The sequence below is a fragment of the Mirounga leonina genome, unplaced genomic scaffold (genome assembly GCF_011800145.1).
Source record: "Mirounga leonina isolate KUSES-001 unplaced genomic scaffold, KU_Mleo_1.0 Mir_447, whole genome shotgun sequence".
Classification (NCBI taxonomy): domain Eukaryota; kingdom Metazoa; phylum Chordata; class Mammalia; order Carnivora; family Phocidae; genus Mirounga; species Mirounga leonina.
Genome location: NW_023270757.1, coordinates 12,153,815 through 12,176,704, shown reverse-complemented (window position 1 = coordinate 12,176,704; position 22,890 = coordinate 12,153,815). Strand labels below are relative to the sequence as shown.

General features: G+C 36.2%; 1 protein-coding gene across 1 annotated transcript in view; it reads right to left on the bottom strand.

Annotated features, from left to right (window-relative positions):
* PTPRD (protein tyrosine phosphatase receptor type D) overlaps positions 1 to 22,890 on the bottom strand; it is a 1,111,022-nt gene that overhangs the window by 199,856 nt on the left and 888,276 nt on the right. The window contains exons 7-11 of the mRNA XM_034987987.1: positions 14,571 to 14,759; positions 13,324 to 13,332; positions 10,865 to 10,975; positions 7,183 to 7,452; positions 3,812 to 4,393 (exon numbers count right to left, since the gene is read on the bottom strand). Of these exons, the coding sequence (XP_034843878.1) occupies positions 3,812 to 4,393; positions 7,183 to 7,452; positions 10,865 to 10,975; positions 13,324 to 13,332; positions 14,571 to 14,759 (1,161 nt within the window). The remainder of the gene's footprint in view (positions 1 to 3,811; positions 4,394 to 7,182; positions 7,453 to 10,864; positions 10,976 to 13,323; positions 13,333 to 14,570; positions 14,760 to 22,890) is intronic.

Sequence of the window (22,890 nt, the reverse complement as noted above, 5' to 3'; positions counted from 1 at the left end):
ATCCTCAAATTTTCTATAGCCTCTCTAAAAGAATATTTCATACTGATGTTTTTCCCTAGCTATGATTCTAAGAAATAGTCAGCAAGAAAAAAAAGGAGCAGCTCAGCATTAATTATATTAGAACTAACATCATTGTATTTGGCAGGTGTCCACTAACATCAAATGACCTTTGCTAATTAAGCCTAGGGAATAGATCAAATCATTGTGCTATTTTGGAAGGTTTTCTTAGCCTATTGATCTTGGCAGGCACAAGTCATTATGTCATTATATATCTTCTCAATCAATGGATATTAAAAGTACAACTATTATACAAGGTTCTTGGAAATAATGTAAAAATATCACAGATTGGGAACAACTCTTCTAATGCATCTGTGACCCATTCATCCAGATTTTTCTAAGTTCAGAGTCCCTGGATCACATTAACTCAATTGTCCCTGTTGTAGCACTGCCTTAACTGAGTTATGGCTTATGTCATATTATGTCCTTTGGTGATACAGAAAACCAAAATATGGTCTATTTAAACATCAGTTCTATATCTTTCAATAAACTGTGACCAAGAGCATTATTGTCTGTCTTCTCTGTTCTGAATATAAAGATTCTCATTATTCCCAAGGATTCTTACATTTTGGTTGGATTTAGTTCCATGAAGTATTTGGTGTCTAAGATACCTAAATCTTCCTGGTATCAGACAAAAAAAAAGTTATAAAACATTATGGATTCCTATGTTTAAATATGTGGTTTGAAAACTTAACACCAAATTTAGCGATCAAGTATAATAACCTGTGAAAAGAGGTATACCTTTCACTACTTTCAGATAAGCTTTTTTTTTTTTTTTTACATCTAAATGGTTTAATGTACTTTTGTACTAGGATAATATAATAGCTACCTCAAGTATTTCAAAGGTAAATTACATATAATTCTTAAATAAAGATATGAATAAATGAATGACTGTTTACTGCTTCTATTTATTGAGCACCTGGTGGGCACAAAAATCTAGCAGGCTCTGAAACTATCACAAAAGCAAGTTATTAATTTGAAAATAATGATGCTTTAAAGTAGCTGGGGTACCTGGATTTAAATTCTGCTTTCCCACTTACCAACCTTATGCCCGAAAAATAAGTTCCTGAATCTTCTTCAATCCTCAATTTACTCATTGGAAAATGGGGTAATTCCACATCTACCTAACTGGGTAGTAATATTAATACATGCAAAGTTCACAGCAGAGTACCCAGCATATGTAGCTGTTTTTAATATGATGATGATTATATATTACTTATTAAATTATAAAATGTTTTTATCTATTACCTAATCTATAGTGCTGTTATGGGTTGAAGTGTAACCCACAAAATTTCATATATTGAATTCCTAACCCTTAGAATGTGACCTTATTTGGAAATAAGATTTTTGCAGATGTAATTATTTAAGATGAGGTCACTTGGTTGGGCCCTTATCCATTATGACTGGAATCCTTATGAAAAGGGGGAATTTGGACAGAAGGCCACACACACAGGGAGAACATGTTGTGCCAATGAAGGCAGAGATCAGGGTGATGTCTCTCCAAAGCAAGAACAGCCAAGATTACTAGCAAAACAACAGAAGCTAGGAGAGAGGGCTGGAAGATGCCCTGAGAAAGAACCAATTCCATGCACCTTGATCTCAGATTTTTAGCCACCAGAATGGAGAGACAGTAAATTCCTGTTCAAGCCACCCAGTCTGTGGTATTTTGTTACAGCAGCCATAGAAACCAAATACCACCTCTAAATTCTATAAGGTGGCTATTATTTTTGATAATGAGAAAACTGAAGTTCAGAGAAATGAAGTAACTTGTCCAAGGTTATAGAGCTAAAAATGGTAGACCAGGATTCAAACTCTGGTTATATTACTCCAAAACTAGGGATTTTTAAAATATACCACTGAGGGGCACCTGGGTGGCTCAGTCAGTTAAGCATCTGACTAGTGATTTCAGCTCAGGTCCTGATCTCATGTGTGGTATGATTGAGCCCTGCGTCTGGGCTCCATGCTCAGCAGGGAGTCTGTTTGAGTTTCTCTCCCTCTGCCCCTCCCCGCCTCTCTCTCTCCCTCTCTCTTCTCTCTCTCTCAAATAAATAAATCTTTAAAAAATATATCACCATTGAAAAATCAGAAAAACTGGAGCACAGGTATATGCTCTTCATATATATTTTCTGTTATCTTTAAATAGAGAGCTGCTGAAATAGTGTAATAAAAAATAATCTCATAACAATTGACCAGTTTTAGTCAAGAAAAAGAACAAGATACACAGATTTCTACATTTTCCAATATGAGATATATAGAAAAATTAATCTACAGTGTTTTTCTGTATATTAATATAACAAGTACAGAAGAACTGCAAAAGCCAAGTAGGGAAAATATATGAATGTTTTTTAGTATAATTATGATGAGGTATATTTTTTATAGCTATATTTCATATTATTAGAGAAAATAATAAATCCATGAGCAAACAGCAAGAACACAACAACAGTATAAAAAATAAAATTCAGGCAGGCTGTAAATATGTTCTGAGATCTCTAGTAGCCAGGGAAAATAGGTAAACACCCTCAGTGACATGATTCATAAGACATGAAACATGAAAACAAGTCAGGGTTAAACATAGGTTTATCTAGTTCTGACACCTCAGAAAATTCATTCCCAAGATTACCAATGAGTTACACCTACAGATTATAACTACTCTGTCCAATAATATGTTTCTTAATAATATGGTTTTTATGTAGATTCTCAGAACAAACCAATAGCATACTGCCAAAACACTGAGATTAAAGCAAGTTATGAGGTGTCAACACCTCATAGGAGTCAAATTAATAGTTCTCAGATGTTCAAGAATAAACTTTAGAAGAAAGTTGCTATGTCATATTCTCAACCTAAGGCAAAATTGATCCCTTTGAATCAAAGACCAGAGAGGTCTTATATCCACTTATGAAAATAAAACCACTTGAAAGGCCTAGTGTTTCTCCATAAAATAGTGTGATGTCCGCCCGAATGCCCAGTAAAATGAGTCAATGAGGCCCCAAAGTTTGATCTAGGATCTTGATAACTGTCTTTCTCCACCCACGAAGCCATACAAAGAAAAAAAAGTCAAAAATCCATTAGGAGAGTATTTTTAGTGGGTAGCTGCTTAGAAAATAGAAGACATTTAAATGTGTAAGGCCCCCTGACAAATGGTTTTATTTTTAACTTTATCTTGAACCAATCTTTCTTTCTTTTTTTTTAAAGATTTTATTTATGTATTTTGAGAGAGAGAGAATGAGAGAGAACACATGAGAGGGGATAGGGTCAGAGGGCAAAGCAGACTCCCTGCCAAGCAGGGAGCCCGATGCGGGACTCAATCCAGGGACTCCAGGATCATGACCTGAGCCGAAGGTAGTCGCTTAACCGACTGAGCCACCCAGGCGCCTAACCACCCAATCTTTCATAAGTTAAATAATTTTGTAAGAGTATTCTATCAGAGTCACTAGTATAAAGCAGGATAGTTCTCAAAATGCTGCATGGAGGATGCACTCATCCATCTCATTCAGAAAAATCTTCAAGTCATTTGGGTACAAATTTTTTAAAAAGATGCTAAATGCATCCCTCTACTTAAAAGTATTACTTAGTCTTTCAGGTATCCATGCCTGTTCTGCTCCAGATGTCTTATCTTAACCTCTCATTTAGAAACTCTAAGTTTCAAAAATTAAAATTCATACTTATCTTTGTCCTTTCTTTGTTTTCACCATTCACACCTCTTAGCACCTACTCCTTTCCTCCTTCCCTACTCTCCATCCAGAACCAGACTTACCTCCTGTCTGAGTGATGACTTGTATGTCACTTGAAAGAGGACCATCTCCAATTGAGGTAAAAGCCAAAACTTTGACAGAATATGTTTTCTGGGGCACTAAGTTGCCAATAGTAGTGATTTGGCTGTCAGCTACATTATGCTTCATCCAGTTGTTGACGTGTTGAGTGGGATCCATTGTATAATAAACTCTGTATCCTTGGATCTGTCCATTTGGTTCTTCAGGTTCCTTCCACTGTACCAAAATGGTGGTTGAACTTAACATCCGCGCCTGTACATCCCGTGGGGCACTGGATGGTGCTTGTTCTGAGGTTTGCGTTAGCACAGGCTCGCTGGGAGGTCCCCGCCCAATGTTATTGACAGCAACAACCCTGAATTCATAATCCGAGTAGGGACTTAGTCCAGCGACACTGTAGCGTGTCGTTGCCACCCCATCAATTTCTTTGTAAGGTTCCTCAGAATTTTTAGGTTTATGTTGAATGATGTAGTAAGAGACAGGCTCAGGATTCCCAGAGTCCCACGTCAATGTGATGCTTGTGGCTGTGCTCTCGGTCACTACAGGAGTTCCTGGAGGTTTGGGTAAGGCTTAGGAGGAGAAAAAAAGGACAGTGAATACCCATCAGCTCTAAGATATTACAAAGATCCATAAGCTCTACTACTGGAATAACAGAATTATGTTATCTACTGAAGATTTGATTAGATTAAATTATAACAAAAGATTGTTTTCTAAGTGGGTAGGATGTATAGTAAGATGCATAGGGGACAAATCTCCTTTTACTAAAAGCACATTAGAGCACTGTAATTTGAGGCTTGTATTCAAATCCACCAGTTATTAGCTATGTGATCCTGGATGCATTGCATAACCTCTTTTTGCTTTAGTTTTCACATGTGGAAAATGGGAAGAGCTATCACTGGATTGTATTGTACAGCTGGGTAACTGTATTTCATGAGTTTGCTGTGAAGATTAATGAACTATTCCAGTAATGCTCTCAGAATGTATCCAGCACCCTCAAAAAACATTAATTGCAATTATTACTATTATTATAACCAAGAGTTTGGCCAATTAGCCTCTTGCTTCAAGAAATACATGATATAACTAAATACCAACATTGAAAAGAACCCAATTTGTAATATATTCAAATGGCATTAAATCACTATGGAAGAATAATATCCATATTGTTTTCCAGTTATAAGACATAGATAATATTACTATAATTTAAAAAAATTATCTAGGGGTGCCTGAGTGGCTCAGATGGTTAAGCATCTGCCTTTGGCTCAGTTCATGATCCTCAGGTCCTGGGATGGAGTCTGGCTCCCAGCTCAGAGAGGAGCCTGCTTCTCCCTCTCCCTCTCCCTCTTCTCTTCCCCCCACTCATGCTCTCTGTCTGTCTGTCTGTCCCTGTCTCAGATGAATAAATAAAATCCTAAAAAAAACAAAATAATCTAACCAAGAATTTTAAGGTAAGAAAGAATAGTAAATTTCAAATTGATTAATTTCAAATTCATGTTTTTAGTTAATATTATTATTATATTCAAAATGTTGATATTCAAAAATGTTGAACTAAATTAAAGCATATTCACAAATAACTTTTTAAAGCAGTTTACTATCATAATATGCAGTCTATATTCAATATCAGTAATACCTGAAATTATAGCTACCACCTAACTTTTGAGAGAAAACCCAGAATGTAACACTCATATGATCAGCCCTTTTGTATTTTTTTTTCCTTGTCAACATAAAGGCAAAAAAGTATAATACTCTCTAGAATGGCAGCTTTTCAAGAGTTGCAAACTTGTACTTGATTACATGTGTATCTCCAATACCTAGAATACCGCCTAGCAGTGTTAACTGAATGAACACCCAACTGAATGAATGAGTTGGGACACATCCTCACTCTCTTCCACTTGCTCTTTTTGTTTTGATTTACTTTTTTGCCTACAGGATTCACCCTTATATTTATTTATTTTTGAGGTGGAGAGGGTAGGGAATGGCAAGAACCTGGAAAACAAAGATAAGAAGTTGAACAAGATATTAGTTAATGTGACTCCTGATTTTGAATTCTTGAAGGTCTTCAGTAAACCTTCAAATATTTGAAACTGAACTAGTTATTATAAGAAAGGTGATTCAATATTTGCATATTACTCTAAGAACTATAGAATGATAATATTTAGCCAAGGGATTTTACTGAAAATAATAATAAAAAGACATTTGAACAAATGTTCAAATATACTGGACTGACATTTTTCAAAAAGTAGATGATCCAAATTTTCCCTAGATGTGTTTCTGAATTATTAAGGTAAGTAAAAATATTGCTAATTAAAGGTGTGCTTACTGAAACTTAACAGACGTTAGCTTTGCTGTCACATTTATTGCACAGTATAGGTTTTGTGCCTATACGTATGGATAAGTCTAAGTATGCTGAATACAGTTACGGATATTCAATACAACGTTACTATTTTAAATGACTAAAATGTTGACAATGGCATGTACTTTTGTTCTCATGTCACATTATTGCTTTTTAATTGCATATATTTGATATATATGCTTGGTAGGGGATATGACACCAATTACAACATGTGTGTTACATTTTTTAGGATCATACTTCCTGGAAAGCAAAGATAATTTGTGTTCATTTTTGCAGTAGTTCCAGACATTTGCAAGAACTTAAAGTCATCCTCAGTCTGACTGTTTTTACAAAAGCATTCAAGAATTCTATAAACACTTATAAAAACAATTGGTACCCCACACACTTACTTTTGTTTTCTTTGTTTTAAAAATATTTGTGAAATTTGTAACTTCGGTTACATTTAGTGCACTTAAATAAAATAATATTTTTTGAGCACTTCATGTATTGAAGATAAGAGTTAAAGTTAAAATAGAATATAATGCCACTTATAGTTTGATTTTTAATGATAAGACCCATCAAAATTTTAAAACATCTATTATTAGATCATGCTGATTTAATTCTCTCTTTTTCTTTTGTCTTCATGGATTTGAGCATTTATTAATACTTACTTGTATTTTTCTATCATGCACTCTCACCAGAGTTCTGGGTTAATATGAAACCTGTTTGCATCAGTTCTATCATAATGGTTGACAGTGTCTAACGTTTTTCAATCTGCCTGGTTACTGCTCCGGCCCAGCGGATTGTTAAATATATTGATGATTATCATTACTTAGGCTATCAGTCCTTTTAAGAATCTCCCTACCTAGATACGTGTATTTTAAACGATACCATAGATACGATTAGACTTTGAAAACTGAACTCAGATGAATTGATTCATTTTAGAATTCCAAGGGTAGACTTTGTAGGGACATTAGTCAGGAGACTTGAATGTACCCAGACCCTCAAAGCAAAAACCATTAAGCGTACCTTTGACAGTGATCTGTGCTATTGCTTCAATGACACCCAGTGTTGACATAGCCACACAGGTGTAATTTGCTGACTGTCTCACATCATTCAGTTCTAGTACATTTCTTCCTATTGGCATATCATCTTCCGGTGTCAGATCTTCTGCCCCCAACATCCACTTCACATAAGGCATTGGTGACCCCACGGCCACACAGGTGATATTAACACTTCCACCTGGCATGATTTCATGATTAGTAGGTGGGATAGAGAATCTTGGTGGGACACGGCGAACTGGAACAAAACACAAGGGAAAATGATAAAATAAAAGGCAAGATAAAGTGGCTTGTTAAACATATGACATGCACTGTACAAACACAATTAAACAATTGAAACATATTGTGGATTTTCCAAAAACAAAACAAAGAAAAACTGTGGATAATACAGACCATACAAGTATGGTATGTGTATACACAGAAAAAAGTATTTAGTTTAGTCATTGATATCTTAGACACATTCATACAAAAGTTGATTCAGACCTACAAGGGCCCCACAAAACAAAACAAACAAAACAAAAAAACTATCTACAAACTAACAATACACAAAAATCATGCATAAGATAAACACAAAAACACATACATGCATGCATATAGCAAAGATCTTATGCATGCATGTATGTGCAGAAAAGGGGGCTGGAAGGTCACCAGCAGGTTTAAGTTGAGTATCAAAACCAACTTCAGTGCTGTGCACTTCCAATTGATGTGAATGTATGTGTGGGACCACACTGTCACATCCCAACCCTGGAAAACATCATCTAGAGGACACGAAAGTGCAATTTATTTGCTTTCAGACTCAGAGTGGATGCAGCCTCAAGACCTCCACTAACACTGGAACAGACACAGAAATATATACACATATCAATTTATGCTCACAGAAGAAGAAACAAAGCCAATGCCAGTAGAGATACTGGATTGGGTCATGCAAGGCATGCACAAGATGAAGTCTCAAGGCCCATGCTTAGGACAATGGGGAAATGGCTGGAATCCAAGACAACAATGACAAAAGAAGAAATAACAAGGTAACGGCATTAAACATAAAGGGAGGAGGTAAAATACAGTGACTGAAACAGGGATTTAAGGGATGATAGGGCTCAAAGAAGGAATACATTAGATTAAGCTACAGTGTCAAAGGTAAGGATTGCAAATTCAGGAAGGGAGCTGGGTATTTCACATTCAAGATTCCACTCAGTTCATATCTAAGGTAAAACGACATAGATGATGGTAACAAAATCAGGTAAGAGGCTTTTTATGCCTATGTTCAATTGGAAGGACACTGGGTCTAAAACATACAATGAAACATGATATTGAGAGAAGAGGTCATATTAAAGCAATGCAACACAGAAAAAATTACCAAGCAATTACAGTTCAGTGTTCCTGCTTCAGATAATCTGCATGTTTATGTGTGCTTAAGACATGTGTCTTGGACAAGGAGAGGGCAAGAGACAAATAGGCTTCATCTTGGGCTCTTATTGGCAAAACATTACACCAGGAGTATTTTAGATCAAGAGGTAATCATTAGGAGCATACCTTAAATATGGATAATACAGTGATTTTTTAAATTCTAAATAAGTCAATAAACAAACAACCTCATAACCCCAAGAAAATGATAAGTAAATAATTCTGTCTGTAAACTTTTTGGCTGTCATTAGGTTGAGATAAACCTCTGCTGATTCGAGAGGGCTTGCTGTGATGGCCTCAGGGGTGAATGACAGGCAGAGAAGAGAGAGCTAAGCATGCCTCCTGCAGCCAATTCACAGGTTACACAAAGCAAGCAGGAGCCACGGGAGGCTCTACGGTGTCAAAGAACATATCAAGAAAATAGAGGAGAGTTTAGTCTTCATGCTTGGGATTAGGAGAACAACTACAAAAAGTCATTCTATGGGCAGCAGGCATCCTTGTAAGACAAAAACTAAGGTGAGGCAGGAGATGGGAAGAGTGGAGCAGGAAGGAAAGCAGGAACACTGACCGAGTTCATGGGACCTGAGAGAGTTAAGTGTTACCAGTTACCATGCACCCAGGTACATTCTCGCCCATCATGCACCACGGTTAGATACCACCAGCAAGCACTGGAAGCCAGGGCCAGGGCATTCTCTGCTGAAACATACCATTAACCAAAAGAAGACCACAATGCAGCTACATTCATTTCATTTGTATTCTTTGTTATTGGTTTAATTAAGAGTTTTGTAAGGTGGGTAAAAAGTAAAAAACACACCAACCTTCTCGCAGCTCTGAGGGATGTAGGGGGTTTGATGCAGAACACAATGAAATGAGGAAAGGAGAAAAACAAGGGAAACACAGAGAGAGTAAAAAGGCCATATCAAGGCTTTCAACTGCTACTTGAATATCTTTATTTGCTCTAGTTAATCCTTCCTACCTCAGCTGAAAACGTTACACACCTCATGGGCTAATACGGTATTAGAAACAATAGCTAGCATCATTTTGAAATTTTTCCATTGAAGAAGGTTCACATGCCTCATGCAGCAAAGGAGGTCACCATTGTAAGAAAAAAGATCAAGGGGCTTTCAAGGAATTTGGAGAAGAAATGGTTTCTTCATATTCTCCCACCCCGGACTCTAGAGAAAGATAGGAGAGGAAAACATCCCCACAGAAACAAAATTATCTCAAATAAAAATTTCAAAATCAAGCTAGGTATTTTCCTAAGGAAACCCATCTTATTGTAACTTAAAGCCCTTGCAGTCTTTAATCTATTCCCACCCCCACCCATGCCTTTTGTGGTTATTCACAGACACGTAGACCAGGAATAAGAGCATTTCCATTGAACAAAAAGCTATAGGAACCAGCTTTGGAAAACTCTGGGGAAGAAGAAATACTTCTTTCTAATTGAAATGAAAGGCAGAGCCATTCATAAGCTCAAAATGTAACCATTTATATTACTTTATGAGAAAATATGAATGTAACCTTATAAGTCAATTCTTGTCCCAAGGACAACTAAGATTATTTGTTAAAAATACAATCAGGGTTCCAGGGCAATTGAAAATTAAACTTTTCAGAATATTAATAACTTTTTAAAATGTGTGCAAATATATGCATAGACATATGCACATACATAAAACCACCTGTTCATAAATTTTAAAAAGTATAAAAAGAAAGGAAATATAATTGCGCTATTTGCATGGAGCACCTTTTCTTTTTGCTTGTTTTTTTGTTTGTTTTTAAGTTAGCAGCTTTATCCTTACAGCTCTGCAGCAGAGGTCTTGAAGACATAAACGCTTTTATGCTTGGAGTTGCACAGAAAACTGATTAGTAGCACACCAAGCAATTATTTCAGGGTTTGATAAGGAAACAGAAGAGAAACAGCAACGGAAAAAAAGAAGGAAAAGAAGAGAACTTCAAACAAATGCCAAACATAGTTCAATCAATGCAGTAAAAGTAGAAATTGAGATGTAAAAATGCAAATATACTTACAAACTTCAAGCCTCAGGATAGGTTTAACTCAAAAGTTGTCATTTTTTTTTTTAACAATAGGGTTAAGATCTTTAATTCTCTATGTACTAAAATGCTTCAGCTACTGTAATTACTAGCGTATCAGCTTGGTACCTACTGACATAACAACACAGATCTTGTGGGTCTCTCAACTCCCCCTGAGTCTTAATGAGGAAGCGATGCCAGGGTGACGTCATTCCTACCTCTGACATATAAATTGGCAGGGGCAGAATAGCGAGTGCCCGCGCTGTTGGTGGCAACACACTCATATTTTCCTTGGTCAGATTCTTCGCTCTGTTCGATCTGAAGGGCGCCTGTATGGATATAAAATATAGTGCCAAAGAGGTGGTCAGAGAAGGCTTTCTCAGAGCAGAAAGCTAAACCTCTTAACAATATGAAAAGCCCTGCAAAGTGAAGGTCCGCTCAACGTCGATTCAATCTCTCGCTAAGGTGCACAGACAGAAAATGATGCGATGAGAAAAACATATACAGATTATTTTTCTTTACATCATCAATGCTAGCATAAGAAAACAATTATCTCTTTTCCCAAGCAAGACTTCTAGTCATAATTAATATTCTCATTTCCTAGACTAATAAAATGAAGATGGGTGAGACTGCTTCAAGGAAGTATGGCTTTTAAATCAAACAAAAGATTAATTTTTGGTTTTGTTTTGTTTTGTTCCATTTTGTGGTACCAAAAGTGGCGCAAAAGATAGGTACGCTCAAAAAAAACCAGGCCGGGTTTTCAAGAAAGTCTTCTGCTGAAGAAAGGCAAAAATACGCAGCAAGTACAAAAAGGCTGCACAAAGCAAAAAATTAAAATTAGTCATTATATATTATGAAAATATTACTTAAAGAAACAAAACTCCCTTAAGACACGCAGATTTTGAAGAAAAGAAAGACAGTTTGCCACGACTTACAATCATTTATTACATTTGCTGAAAAACAAAGAGCAGTTGAATTAGAAGGTTTTAAAAAAGTTAAAAAGCACGGCCTATGCCAGCGAGAAAGAGCCAACCAACCACTGCTTGAGGACCTCGAGGCGGATCCCCTAAGACACCCATCAAAATCCACCAGTGGGATTAGCAGTGTGGTGTCACAAAGCCCCAAGAAAAATACAAAACAAGAATTCTAAAAGAAATGAACACTGAGTCAAAGTATGAAAAACCAGCAATATCACATACCACCAAGAATACTGAGCACCTTTTGTTTCCATAGCCTGAAGGACAGAAGATCCAAAAATCCAGAGGCGAGTAATCCAAGAAAAAAAGAAGTGGGGGGAAAAAACATTGCGGTCAGGTAGTAGGCGAGTGGGATCAGGTGGAAAGGGGAGTCATTCTTTGACTTTTAAGACAGTAAGAGAAAAAAGAATCGAAAAACAAAAGCAAAAACCTTTTGAAAGATAAAGACAAAAAGCAGATGTTCCAGGCTGTCTTCTGCATGTCTGCCACTGTTCTCCAGACCATCTTGGCTTTGGTCCAGAACAAGAACAGCTAAGGAAGAAAAAAATGATCTTTTTTTTTTTTTTCTCCGGTTGGACAAAAAAAAAAAAAAAAAAGGAAAAAGAAGAAAAAAAAAGAAAAAAAGGAAAAAGGAAGAAGAAGAAAAGGAAAAAAAGAGGGACAGATGGTACGCTGTGACTGGTCTGTGGTCTAGAGACCTGGATATGCTTTCTTTGAAGCATATCACAACTTAAATAATCATTTCCATAAAGAAAGAAATGAACAAAACAAAGAGAAAAGGAAAAGAAAAGGAAAACTCACAATATGAGAGTCACTGATCATAACCAAACAGTACAAAGGGAAAAAATAAAGTTGATGGACATATTATTGGAATGATGTTGAAAACAGGACAAAGATGAGAGTGATGAGAGGACAGAAAGAATGAGCAAGATCATTCTGTGAACGTTAGTTCAGCACTCTTACCTCTTATTGGTGTACCACCTGGGTGGATAATATGAATGCAAATAAGATTAGAAAGAAGAAGCATTAGTACGAGAAGGAGGAGGCTAGGGCTGGGGAGAAGAATTAAATTAGATTTACAGAATTAAATAAGGTCTTAAAAGAAACTTGAATTACTATACTGGTAAAACAGGAATATATTAGATAGTATTATTAGATTACAAAAGCAAGTTGCATTATACCACAGAGGGCAAAGACCACAATAGGCATCGCTGCCTTCTCAGAGAAGCAACTGAGTTCTTAGATCTGGGGTCATATCGGGTTAGAATCATATCTTATATGCCTCATATTCTTAAAAAAATAAATAAAAACTAAACAATACTTTTTAAAGACATAGTTTAGGAAAAATACTGGCTAATCTATTTAAGTATATATATAGATACGCATATATATATACTGTTGTAGGAAATACTAATGACTGACTAGAAACAAACACTGTTGCTTGAATATCTTATGCTTCTCACTATGCTACATTTGTGTGATACAACTTGTGTACTATTTTATTTTTCTAGACAGTGTTCTTACAATAACAGTTCTGTGGATGTGTGCATGTGCGCGCCACTACCAAGATCTGGTGTCTACACTGACAGTTAGTAAAATGCATGCCATGCATTTTATTAATAATAATAAAAATAATAATAATAATATTCTGGATATGGAAATTAGTGGGGGTGAAGTGCGCTTCAGAACTAAGCACTTACCAATAGATTCTGGAGATTTAAATACGGAGAGAAGAAAGACAGCATAAAAATATTATTATATTCCTTATAATTTGGTACAAATTTTTCAGAGTTAAAGCTTTATATACTAAATCATCTATGTTACATGTGAATAATTAATTCTTTATTTACAATAACAGAATGCTAATCTACACAATTCTGCTGACAACAAGCAAAAGAGGCAGTTAACAAGACGCTTTAACATCACAGGACAGGTCAAAAGCTGAGAATTCTGGGAAGACAGGCAGTTAAGTTAAACAACTTAGAATTCTATATCAATATTACTCCCAACGTCAAAGTAAACCGCTTATTACTACATGTCCCAGGGAAACCACCTAGGGACAGGCTCTAAAATTTAAGAAATTTAGAATTACCTCTATTTTTAATCTAAAGAGAGCAAAGGAATGAACTTGGGATGGGGATGGGAAAGGGACAAAAGGGCAGCAGGGAGAGAGAGGAGAAAGCAGCAAAAGCTGGAGTCTACACCAAAAGCAGACTTCTGTAGATCCAGTCACTGGAGGGTTCAAAACTCTTTACTGTGGGCGCACACTACTGTGGCTTATGTGTAGAAAATGCTCACTCACAATAACATAAAAATAAAATTAATCAAAATCCCCTCCTTTCATTGGTACTTGGTAAAGGACTTTTGCAAAATACATCTGGTTACTCAGGAGATAACATTTCTGTGGTTTATGTATTAGTGAAAAGAAAGCAGATGTGACCAAACTTACTAAACTTTGGTACTTTGATGAGTTCAAATGCAGAAAAGACAGAGAAAACACACTTTAATAAAACTGAATCATTTTAGTGTTTAATATGAATCTTTTGGTTTTTAATGGATACAACCATTGGACCTCCTTGCAAGTTCTGAATGAAGTCCAATGTTGAAATAAATTTGTTCCAAAAGAAAACAGAGAAAGAAGAAAGAAAGAGGAGAAAATGGATCCATCAAATACTGCAGAAAAGCAGTAAATTAAAGAATTATCAAAAATACAGTCACAGCAGTGAGCAATGAGGATTTAAACAGAAGCTGCAAAACACAGAGAGAGAAAGACAGACTCTGAAACAGGCTATGACATCACAAACATGGACAACACATTAAGTAACAGAAAGAGAAGAGGGAGAAAAATCAATACCTAAAAATTAAAATAAAATAAAAATAAAAATAAAGAGAGAGAAAACTAAAAAAAATTCTCTAAGAGTTAGTGGAAACAGTAACAAGACCCTACCTGATCGTAACTGCTTAATACGGCCGTTGTTGTTGCTTGTGTCGACGGGTAAGAAATCTTTAAACCAAGTTATTTCTGGATCTGGATTCCCACTGGCTGCACAAAGCATGGTGGCAGTGCGCGTACGCTCGACCACCTTCAACTGTGGGCCCATGTCAATGGTAGGGAAGCCCCTAGGAATTTGATCCTCTGCAAGACAAAAGGTGATACAAACATTATGTTAACAAGTCAGACGCTCAAGATTCAAGAGCTATTGCCCACTAATCTCCCCCTTTACCTTACTCAGCATTTGTTGAGAAGGTAATACAAACCTGGCAACATTGCGCTATCAGATTAGGATGTCACAATGTTGTTCCTGGCCAGAAGAATGAACCTGCTGTATAAGAGACCAATAACCTAACAAAGAGCTAAGACACATGTGATAAAGACCATGATGAAAAAATGCATCTAGTTCTCCGGCATGATGGAGGGAAAAGAAATTACAGAATGTGTGCCTGAGGAGGTCAGTGAGTACCAAAGGAGGCTCTGAAATGGGCCTTTAAGAACAAGTGGAAGTATACTCCTCAGAGTAAGGGAGTATTTTCCTCTATTCCAAAGGCCTATACCATTTTCAGTCACTAAGAGCTGAAATTCCTAAATTTTGAATCCTCAGCTCATCCAAAGTTCACTTCTCCCTAACCTATATCAAAATTGTCCCAGATCAGGGCGCCTGGGTGGCACAGTCGTTAAGCATCTGCCTTTGGCTCAGGTCATGGTCCCAGGGTCCTGGGATTGAGCCCCAAGTCGGGCTCCCTGCTCAGCGGGAAGCCTGCTTCTCCCTCTCCCACTCCCTCTGCTTGTGCGCTCTCTCTGTCAAATAAATAAATCTTTACAAAAAAATGTCCCAGATCTTAGATCTTGCAAAATTAAAGTCCTCTTAAATCCCCTAAACATGATGATCCACATGACTAACTTGCATTACCAGCTCTTCCAGTCAACATTAGAAAGGCATATTCTATCTTGAAGAATTTTAGAATTTGAAGGAATTTGAGTTATATGGGTGATGATTATCTAAATTAGAACTTGGCTGTTTGTTTGAAAACCATTAGGAAACATTTCAAATTCTCATGGGGTCTGGCATTAATTTAATCAACCCTCCTTTATTACCTCTGATTAATTTTCATGAGCCTCCAATTCCAAAATTACTCAAAAGCACAAACACCAGTGAGAAAAAAAAAAAAAAATACGACTCACCAGATACAGCACCTCACTTTTCCTTGGCTGTAGCCTGAAATTTCTGGTATGATCCTACGAGTTTTGCTGAAGTCTGGGTTATAATTTCTAGGGAAAAGCCTCCATTTTGATGCTTCCACTGTGTTGTCAGTCAGATCTATGTGTTCTCTACTGCCTCCCTTCTATCACTACAGGATAAACTCAATCTCCTAAATCTAGCTAGCAAAATCCTTTTAAATCAGGCCCCATTTTTCTCAGCCTCTCATGGATGATACCCCAGAGGAAAGTTTATTCTTCTCACACTGTAATTCTTAACTGTTCCCCAGACAAATCATGTTCATTAAGTACTCTAGGTCTCTGAAAAGCCATGCAGCCAAAATCACCTTCTTTGTAATAAAAAGCCTCTCAAATATATTTAATATTTTCCTCCTCAGAGCTATTGTATAGTAACTAAAATCTATTTTCTTGTACTTATTATCATCAGTTTATCTCCCTACCCCTTGAGTTCTTCCATGTCTCATTTGTATCCAAATCCCTTGCCATCAAACTAGTCTGGATTACTTGACTTTTTTTTTTTCTTTAACTTTTTTTTTTTTTTTTTTTGAGAAAGACAGAGACAGAGAGAGAGAATCTTAAGCACGTTCCATACCCAGCATGTGAGCCTGATGCAGGGCTTGATCTCACAACCCTGAGACCACGACCTGAGCCAAAATCAAGAGTCAGACCCTTAACCAACTGAGCCACCCTGGAGCCCCTGGATTACTCAACTTTGGATAGAACCTCCAATGATTCCCAAGGTTAAATATAAATATATCCTAGTGATTAAAAACTGGAAAAAAAAAGTTTTTCTACTACATATAGTGGAAAACTACTTCTGGTAAGAGTTGATCAGAGAAATAGCTCAGGACTATAGACAGAGATTTTGAGTGAATGAAGGTTAAAATATTACCAAAGAAAAAAGCTCCCAATAAAGGGAAGGTTTCCCTCAACAACAACTCCAGATTATTGTAAGAGAAACTGTGGGGCTAAGAGAACAGGGAAAAGTGTGGACCCTGGCTCTCCTGCAGGGAGATTTATGAAAGACCAACAGAAGCTGCTAAGGCAAGTTGGGTTTGACATCTCAATTCACTAGAGAATATTTTCCTGTCCCACCAGCTAGTTACAGCTGGAGACTAAAAAAGTTATAAAAATAGTTCACATCAATGAGCAACATTTTACTTAACTTGAAAGATATGACTGTTTTGAGGAAGCAGGGATACAATCTGTTTATCTGAATGCTTACACATCATCAGCCAAGCAGAAGTCTATGGTGGACAAGTGTCAGAAACAATAGTTAGGAATGAAATTTCAAGATGATATTTCAGGGCTCCAAGTTGGAAAGTTAAAAATTGCAAATGGAATAGAGCATTTTGCAAATTAGACTAATTTTGATAACCTACTCCATTTGAATTTCATCAGGCTGTTCTTTATGACTTTAAAGGTTTCATCAGTATGATGTATTTACATCTACAGCATTGTTCTACTGTTACTAGAAAAAAAGCAGAAAGATCAATAGCCATTGTACCATACACTTCGTACTAAACATCTCACTTGGCAGCTATTGACACGAAATGCTTCAAAGGAAAAAAATAATTCAAGTGCTCCAAAGTCAACTACACTGGCTTAGTTACCTAGAAATGAGTTTTTAAAAAAGCTCTTAGATTTTGTTGTTATTTTCCATATTTAAAGCTACCAATTTAGGTTAGTAAAAAATCACCTTGAGATCCTGGAACTGATTCTGCGTTTCCCAGGGCATTGTATCTACACCCAGGCTTTTGAATACTAGTTACATTAGCATACATTAACACTGACTTACTAGTCATTACTTTTCTTCTACAGGTTCATCTCTCTGAAGAACCAAGCCAATATTCAGTACCAAGTGGCAAGTGTCAAAGACTTAAGATTGTTGCCACTTACTAAAGGCTCTTACTAAAGAAATCTAGAATTAATAACCATTTATAAGAAATGAAGTCCTCATCTTGGGGAGAGCTGACAAAATTGACTTGTGCCCTACCCAAAGCAGTCTAATACATTTGCATGACCTTTCTTTTTCCTTCTTGGCTCATAAAGAACACTCCAAAGCTCCCTTTTCATATACACAAGTGCACAACAAAGATAATCTTTCTTGCATACTAATCGGACAGTGGATGTAAAGAGTGTTCCTCTCTTATTTTTAATAAGGGTAATTAAATTCTATCCATCCCCCCTTTGCACAGAATCTCTTTGAATGTACCTTCTTCATTAAATTTTCATGAGAAACATCACAATGTAACAGATTCAAATAGCCAGAACTCTTATACGTTGGCAGTTGTGGCTTGTTTCCAATTTGACTGTCAGGTATTTGGCAATAAAACTCAGTATTCAACATAAAACGAACTGTAGAAATAATGAAATTTCTAATTGGAGTGCTTATCTCAGTGGGTGTAGTTTAGAAGATGTTAATTGCTTTTTTTCACCTTCTACATTTATTAGTGATTTATATAAAACTGTCTTGGCCATTTGATAACATCAATTTTGACAGCTATCAAATGTGTACTACCAGGAACTTGGGGGAAAAAAATCAATACCTTTTATATCTTAACCACATAAACTTTTACAGAAAAAAAGCAGCTATCAAAAACTAACAAATTGTCAATATGTTAGCAGCTTTAAACTTTTACATGAGGTGAAAAGAAAAACATTTTGTCCTATTCATTAATGTGCTCATTAAGCTTTAAAGTGCCTTACTTATCACTGTTCCATATTAATATTCAATCATGCAGAATTAGCTATTAATTCATCAACAATTTAAATCAGACTTGACCTTCACAAAGCCATTTGGTCTGTCATTTTGAGAGGCCATTAAAGGGCAGATTACTACATACTTGTGCTTAGTGAATCATGGAAGTTGTACATATTTTGTTTGGAATGGCAGTTATAATAGACCTGGAAATATAGCACATTCTTTGAATCTGTTTGGTGTCTTAATGAAATATGCTGATATGAAACGTACAGTTCCATTAAGGAAAGGGAACCATGAATGTCAGCATTTTCCAGAGTTAACTTCCCACTTCTGCAGAACTTGTGTTAATAAACCCCTGACCTACCCAGGACCTGAATGGTAGGTATGGGGAAATAGTCTGATACTGTTTTGTAGCGAGTCATGCATTAGATATCTGTGAATGATCAAATAAAAGCTTTTGCATAATTTGCTCTGTTAAACTACTTTCATTGTTCATCCATAAACAATTTTAATGATGTTTTTACTTGCGCTTCAATTCCGCAAATACTGAACCTTTCTTACTTGATAGGAAACCACAAAACTAAATTACCTGCTAAAGCCACAGCCTCCTGCCAAGGTGTCCCTAGCAGTTCATTTTGCCAAATCTTGCTGAGACTCTGAATGAATCCAAATAGACAGGTGCTTTGACTCTGGTCCCAAATGATTTAAAGAAGTTTTCAATGAGGGATTATTTGCCGTTTTTCCAATTTATCATGTCAATTACATCAAGAGTATGCTTTTAAAAAAGTAGCATTAAAAGATTTGGCAAATACACCTGATCATTTAGATATTATGCACAATGTAGAAGTTCTGATGAGAATGGTAGTGCAATCGAAATCAGAATCTGGAGGAAGAGATAAGTAGTTTTTTTCTTAAGAGAATTCAGCCCCCTGAATCACTTTTCTGAATACCAAACAATTCTCAGTGGCTCCTTGTTTGAAGCCCTCAACTGGTGTTATCAATCAACCCCTTAATAAGTTAAGGAGTATACTTGAACTCATAAGCTCATGGAGGGCAGGGCTCTGCGTTATTTCCTTTGTACCCATGACAGTGTACAATAAACATTTGCAAATACACATGTTTAGGGAGTTGTGGCAAACATTTCAGCACTCACTCATGTGGCATCTCTGAATTCCTACTGCGTTTATTTAATGCCATTCATTTAAACAGTTAATCATTCTTTTTTAACATTTTTTATTTAAATTCAATTAATTAACATATGATGAATTATTAGTTTCATAGGTAGAGGTCAGTGATTCATCAGTCTTATATAATACCCAGTGCTCATTACATCACATACCATCCTTAATGTCCATCACCCAGTTACCCCATCACTCCACCCCCCTCCCCTCCAGTAACCCTCAGTTGGTTTCCTATGATTGGGAGTCTTTTATGGTTTGTCTCCCTCTCTGGTTTCATCTTATTTTCTTTTTTCCTCTCTTCCACTATGATCCTCTGTTCTGTTTCTTAAATTCCACGTATCAGTGAGATCATATGATAATTGTCTTTCTCTGATTGAGTTATTTTGCTTAGCATAATACCCTCTAGTTCCATCCACATCATTGCGAATGGCAAACAGTTAATCATTCTTTAATGGTTTTGTGGCTAAATATGTGGCCTTCCCAATTTGGTTATAAGTCTAAGAGACATAAGACTATCTTATAACTTCTATTTTTTATAGTGTCTTAAGTAGTATGAGACTTACAGACTCACAAAAATAGTCATTAATGGCTATTTATTTTTATAGACATAAGTTTTATTTAATTAGTAAACAATTTTCATTGGTTGAGATGTGCAATTCATGCCTGATTCCTTTTATAATTTAGTGCAGTTATTGCATTGGAAAAACACAATTCAGTGCCTGCTTTATCTAATTTTATAGAAAGGCTCCCTCCATATACTGGTTGTAAATTCCTACAAGTCAAAACTGCAACCACATAACAAAAACATTACATGTAAACACAATGAAACTCAAAAGAATACAAAAAAATGTGTATCTATGCTCTGTTATGTCATCTTTAGAAAAATTAAATTATTGATGTTCAAACTAATGATAAAACCCAAGTAAATCGGGGCACCTGGGTGGCTCAGTTGTTAAGCGTCTGCCTTCGGCTCAGGTCATGATTCCAGGTCTTGGGATCGAGCCCCTCATCGGGCTCCCTGCTCCGCGGGAAGTCTGCTTCTCCCTCTCCCACTCCCCCTGCTTGTGTTCCCTCTCTCACTGTGTCTCTCTCTCTCTGTCAAATAAGTAAATAAAATCTTAAAAAAAAAAAAAAAAAAACAAGTAAATCACTCAGTTGTCTGTTGAGGCAAACACTTGGGGTCATCTTTCATTGACAGGAGCAAAAATTTCTCAATGGCTAGATATCCTAAACCTTTAGGCATTCACAGTGTAATCTTAGAGAAGCTCTAAAGTTTAGTTTTTGTTTTGAAGGATGAAGGGATTAAGGAAAGTTTTCATTAAATTAGAAAAGTCAAATGTTAGATGGATCATATAATGAATATTTTCTTAATTAAAGTGGTAGGCCTTTAAATGTATTGAAAGGCATCGGATCTCTACCTGTTAAAGAAACAGTACTAATCTATGCCACACAAGGCCAGTATGTTTTTATACTTATGAAAAAATAAAAGTTCTTTTGAAAAGTTTAAATATGTTGGTGTTCAGGTTGTCATATAATAAAATATTTTCATATTTATGAAAATTGCATTAAATTAAAAGAAAAAGAGGTTTTGAACTATTAGTTTCAAGAACCTACTGGTTAGTCAATAGATGGCATCCTTCATTCTATAGATATACATGAGATGCCTCTGTTGTGCCAATTGTGGGCCAGGTGCTGGGTATGAAGTAATCTAGAGAATCTCTACACTGTTGTGATTTATTTGTATCTGCAGAATAATTAGATTCCTTGGTAGTGAGAATAGGACCCATCTCATAGATGGGAGGACCGAATGAGATAAGGCATTAAATGTGGCTAGCACGGCCTGGGACTAGTGTCTGGCATTTCATAAAATATTAGCATATATACACTTACTCAATCCTAAGCTCCCACAATAGATTTAAACAGAACAGAGTCATGTGACTCCAAGTAGTGATATAACAAAAACTGTAGCAATAAACTGTAAATGGGAAATATTCTATGCAAATCATAAAAAAAAACCAGAAGGATTATCTAGACATGCAAGTGAATTTAGAAAGCAGTATCTGTGTCAAGTAACCTTTTCAAAGCTCATAAAAGTCATCATTTCTCCCTTTGAACGGGATTTTACATTATTTGATTAATCAACAGTGGAAATAAAACAAATCCATATTGTCATATGATTTGTTCCCAAAAACGAACTAAAAAAAATAGTTCTAAATATTTGGGACAGAAAAGCTTTACTGTGAATGCCTGAAAACACTGAAACCATTTGAGCCTTTACTGGGGTTCCCTGAGATAGGCAAAGGTGTATCATAATTACCATCTTCTGCAAACACAAAACAAAGACTCAGCAAAATTAAATTACTTGTTCCAGATCATACCTACAGCAAAAATTTAAAAAAAAAATCTTTTAACTCTAGATTTGGTGTATTTTTACTTCATCATGATTCCTCTATGCCAATAGCTGTCCTTTAAATAAATATTCATCATGAACAGTGAGAGAACTCTTAATCAAAGTCAACCTATAATGAAAGGCACAACGGAAATAATTTGAATAGCTGGTCTTTTTTTTTTTTTTTTTTCTTAAATTTTATTTATTTGTCAGAAAGAGAGAGAGAGCATGAGCAGGGGGTAGGGGCAGAGGGAGAAGCAGGCTCCCCACTGAGCAAGGAGCCCAGTGTGGGACTCCATCCCATGACCATGGGGTCATGACCTGAGCCAAAGGCAGATGTTTAACCAACTGAGCCACCCAGCCATCCCTTTTAAAAATTTTTTTTAAGCAGAAAGGACTAAAGTTCCATGGAATATAATAATAATAATTTTAAAAACAGTCCTACATTTTTAAGAAAATCCACCTTTTGATGTGTATCAGTTGGCTTCTCATTTGTTTAGCATTGGTTCCAGGTAGAGAAGTAAATCGGCCATGTATCATAGCCAGTAAAAAGGATGGTAAATATCAAATAATTTCCCTAGGGAAATTAACCCTTCTATAATTTCTGTTTAATTAGCTAGGAAGGGCTGTAAGTGGCAGGACTTTGGTTCTGAGCAGAAACCAAAAGACAGTACACAGAGCAGAGAACTAGACATCAGTAGACTCAGCATATCAACCCTATGACCTTAGGCCACACAGAGGTCTCCACTGTAATAAGGGGCCAATAATGACCATCCC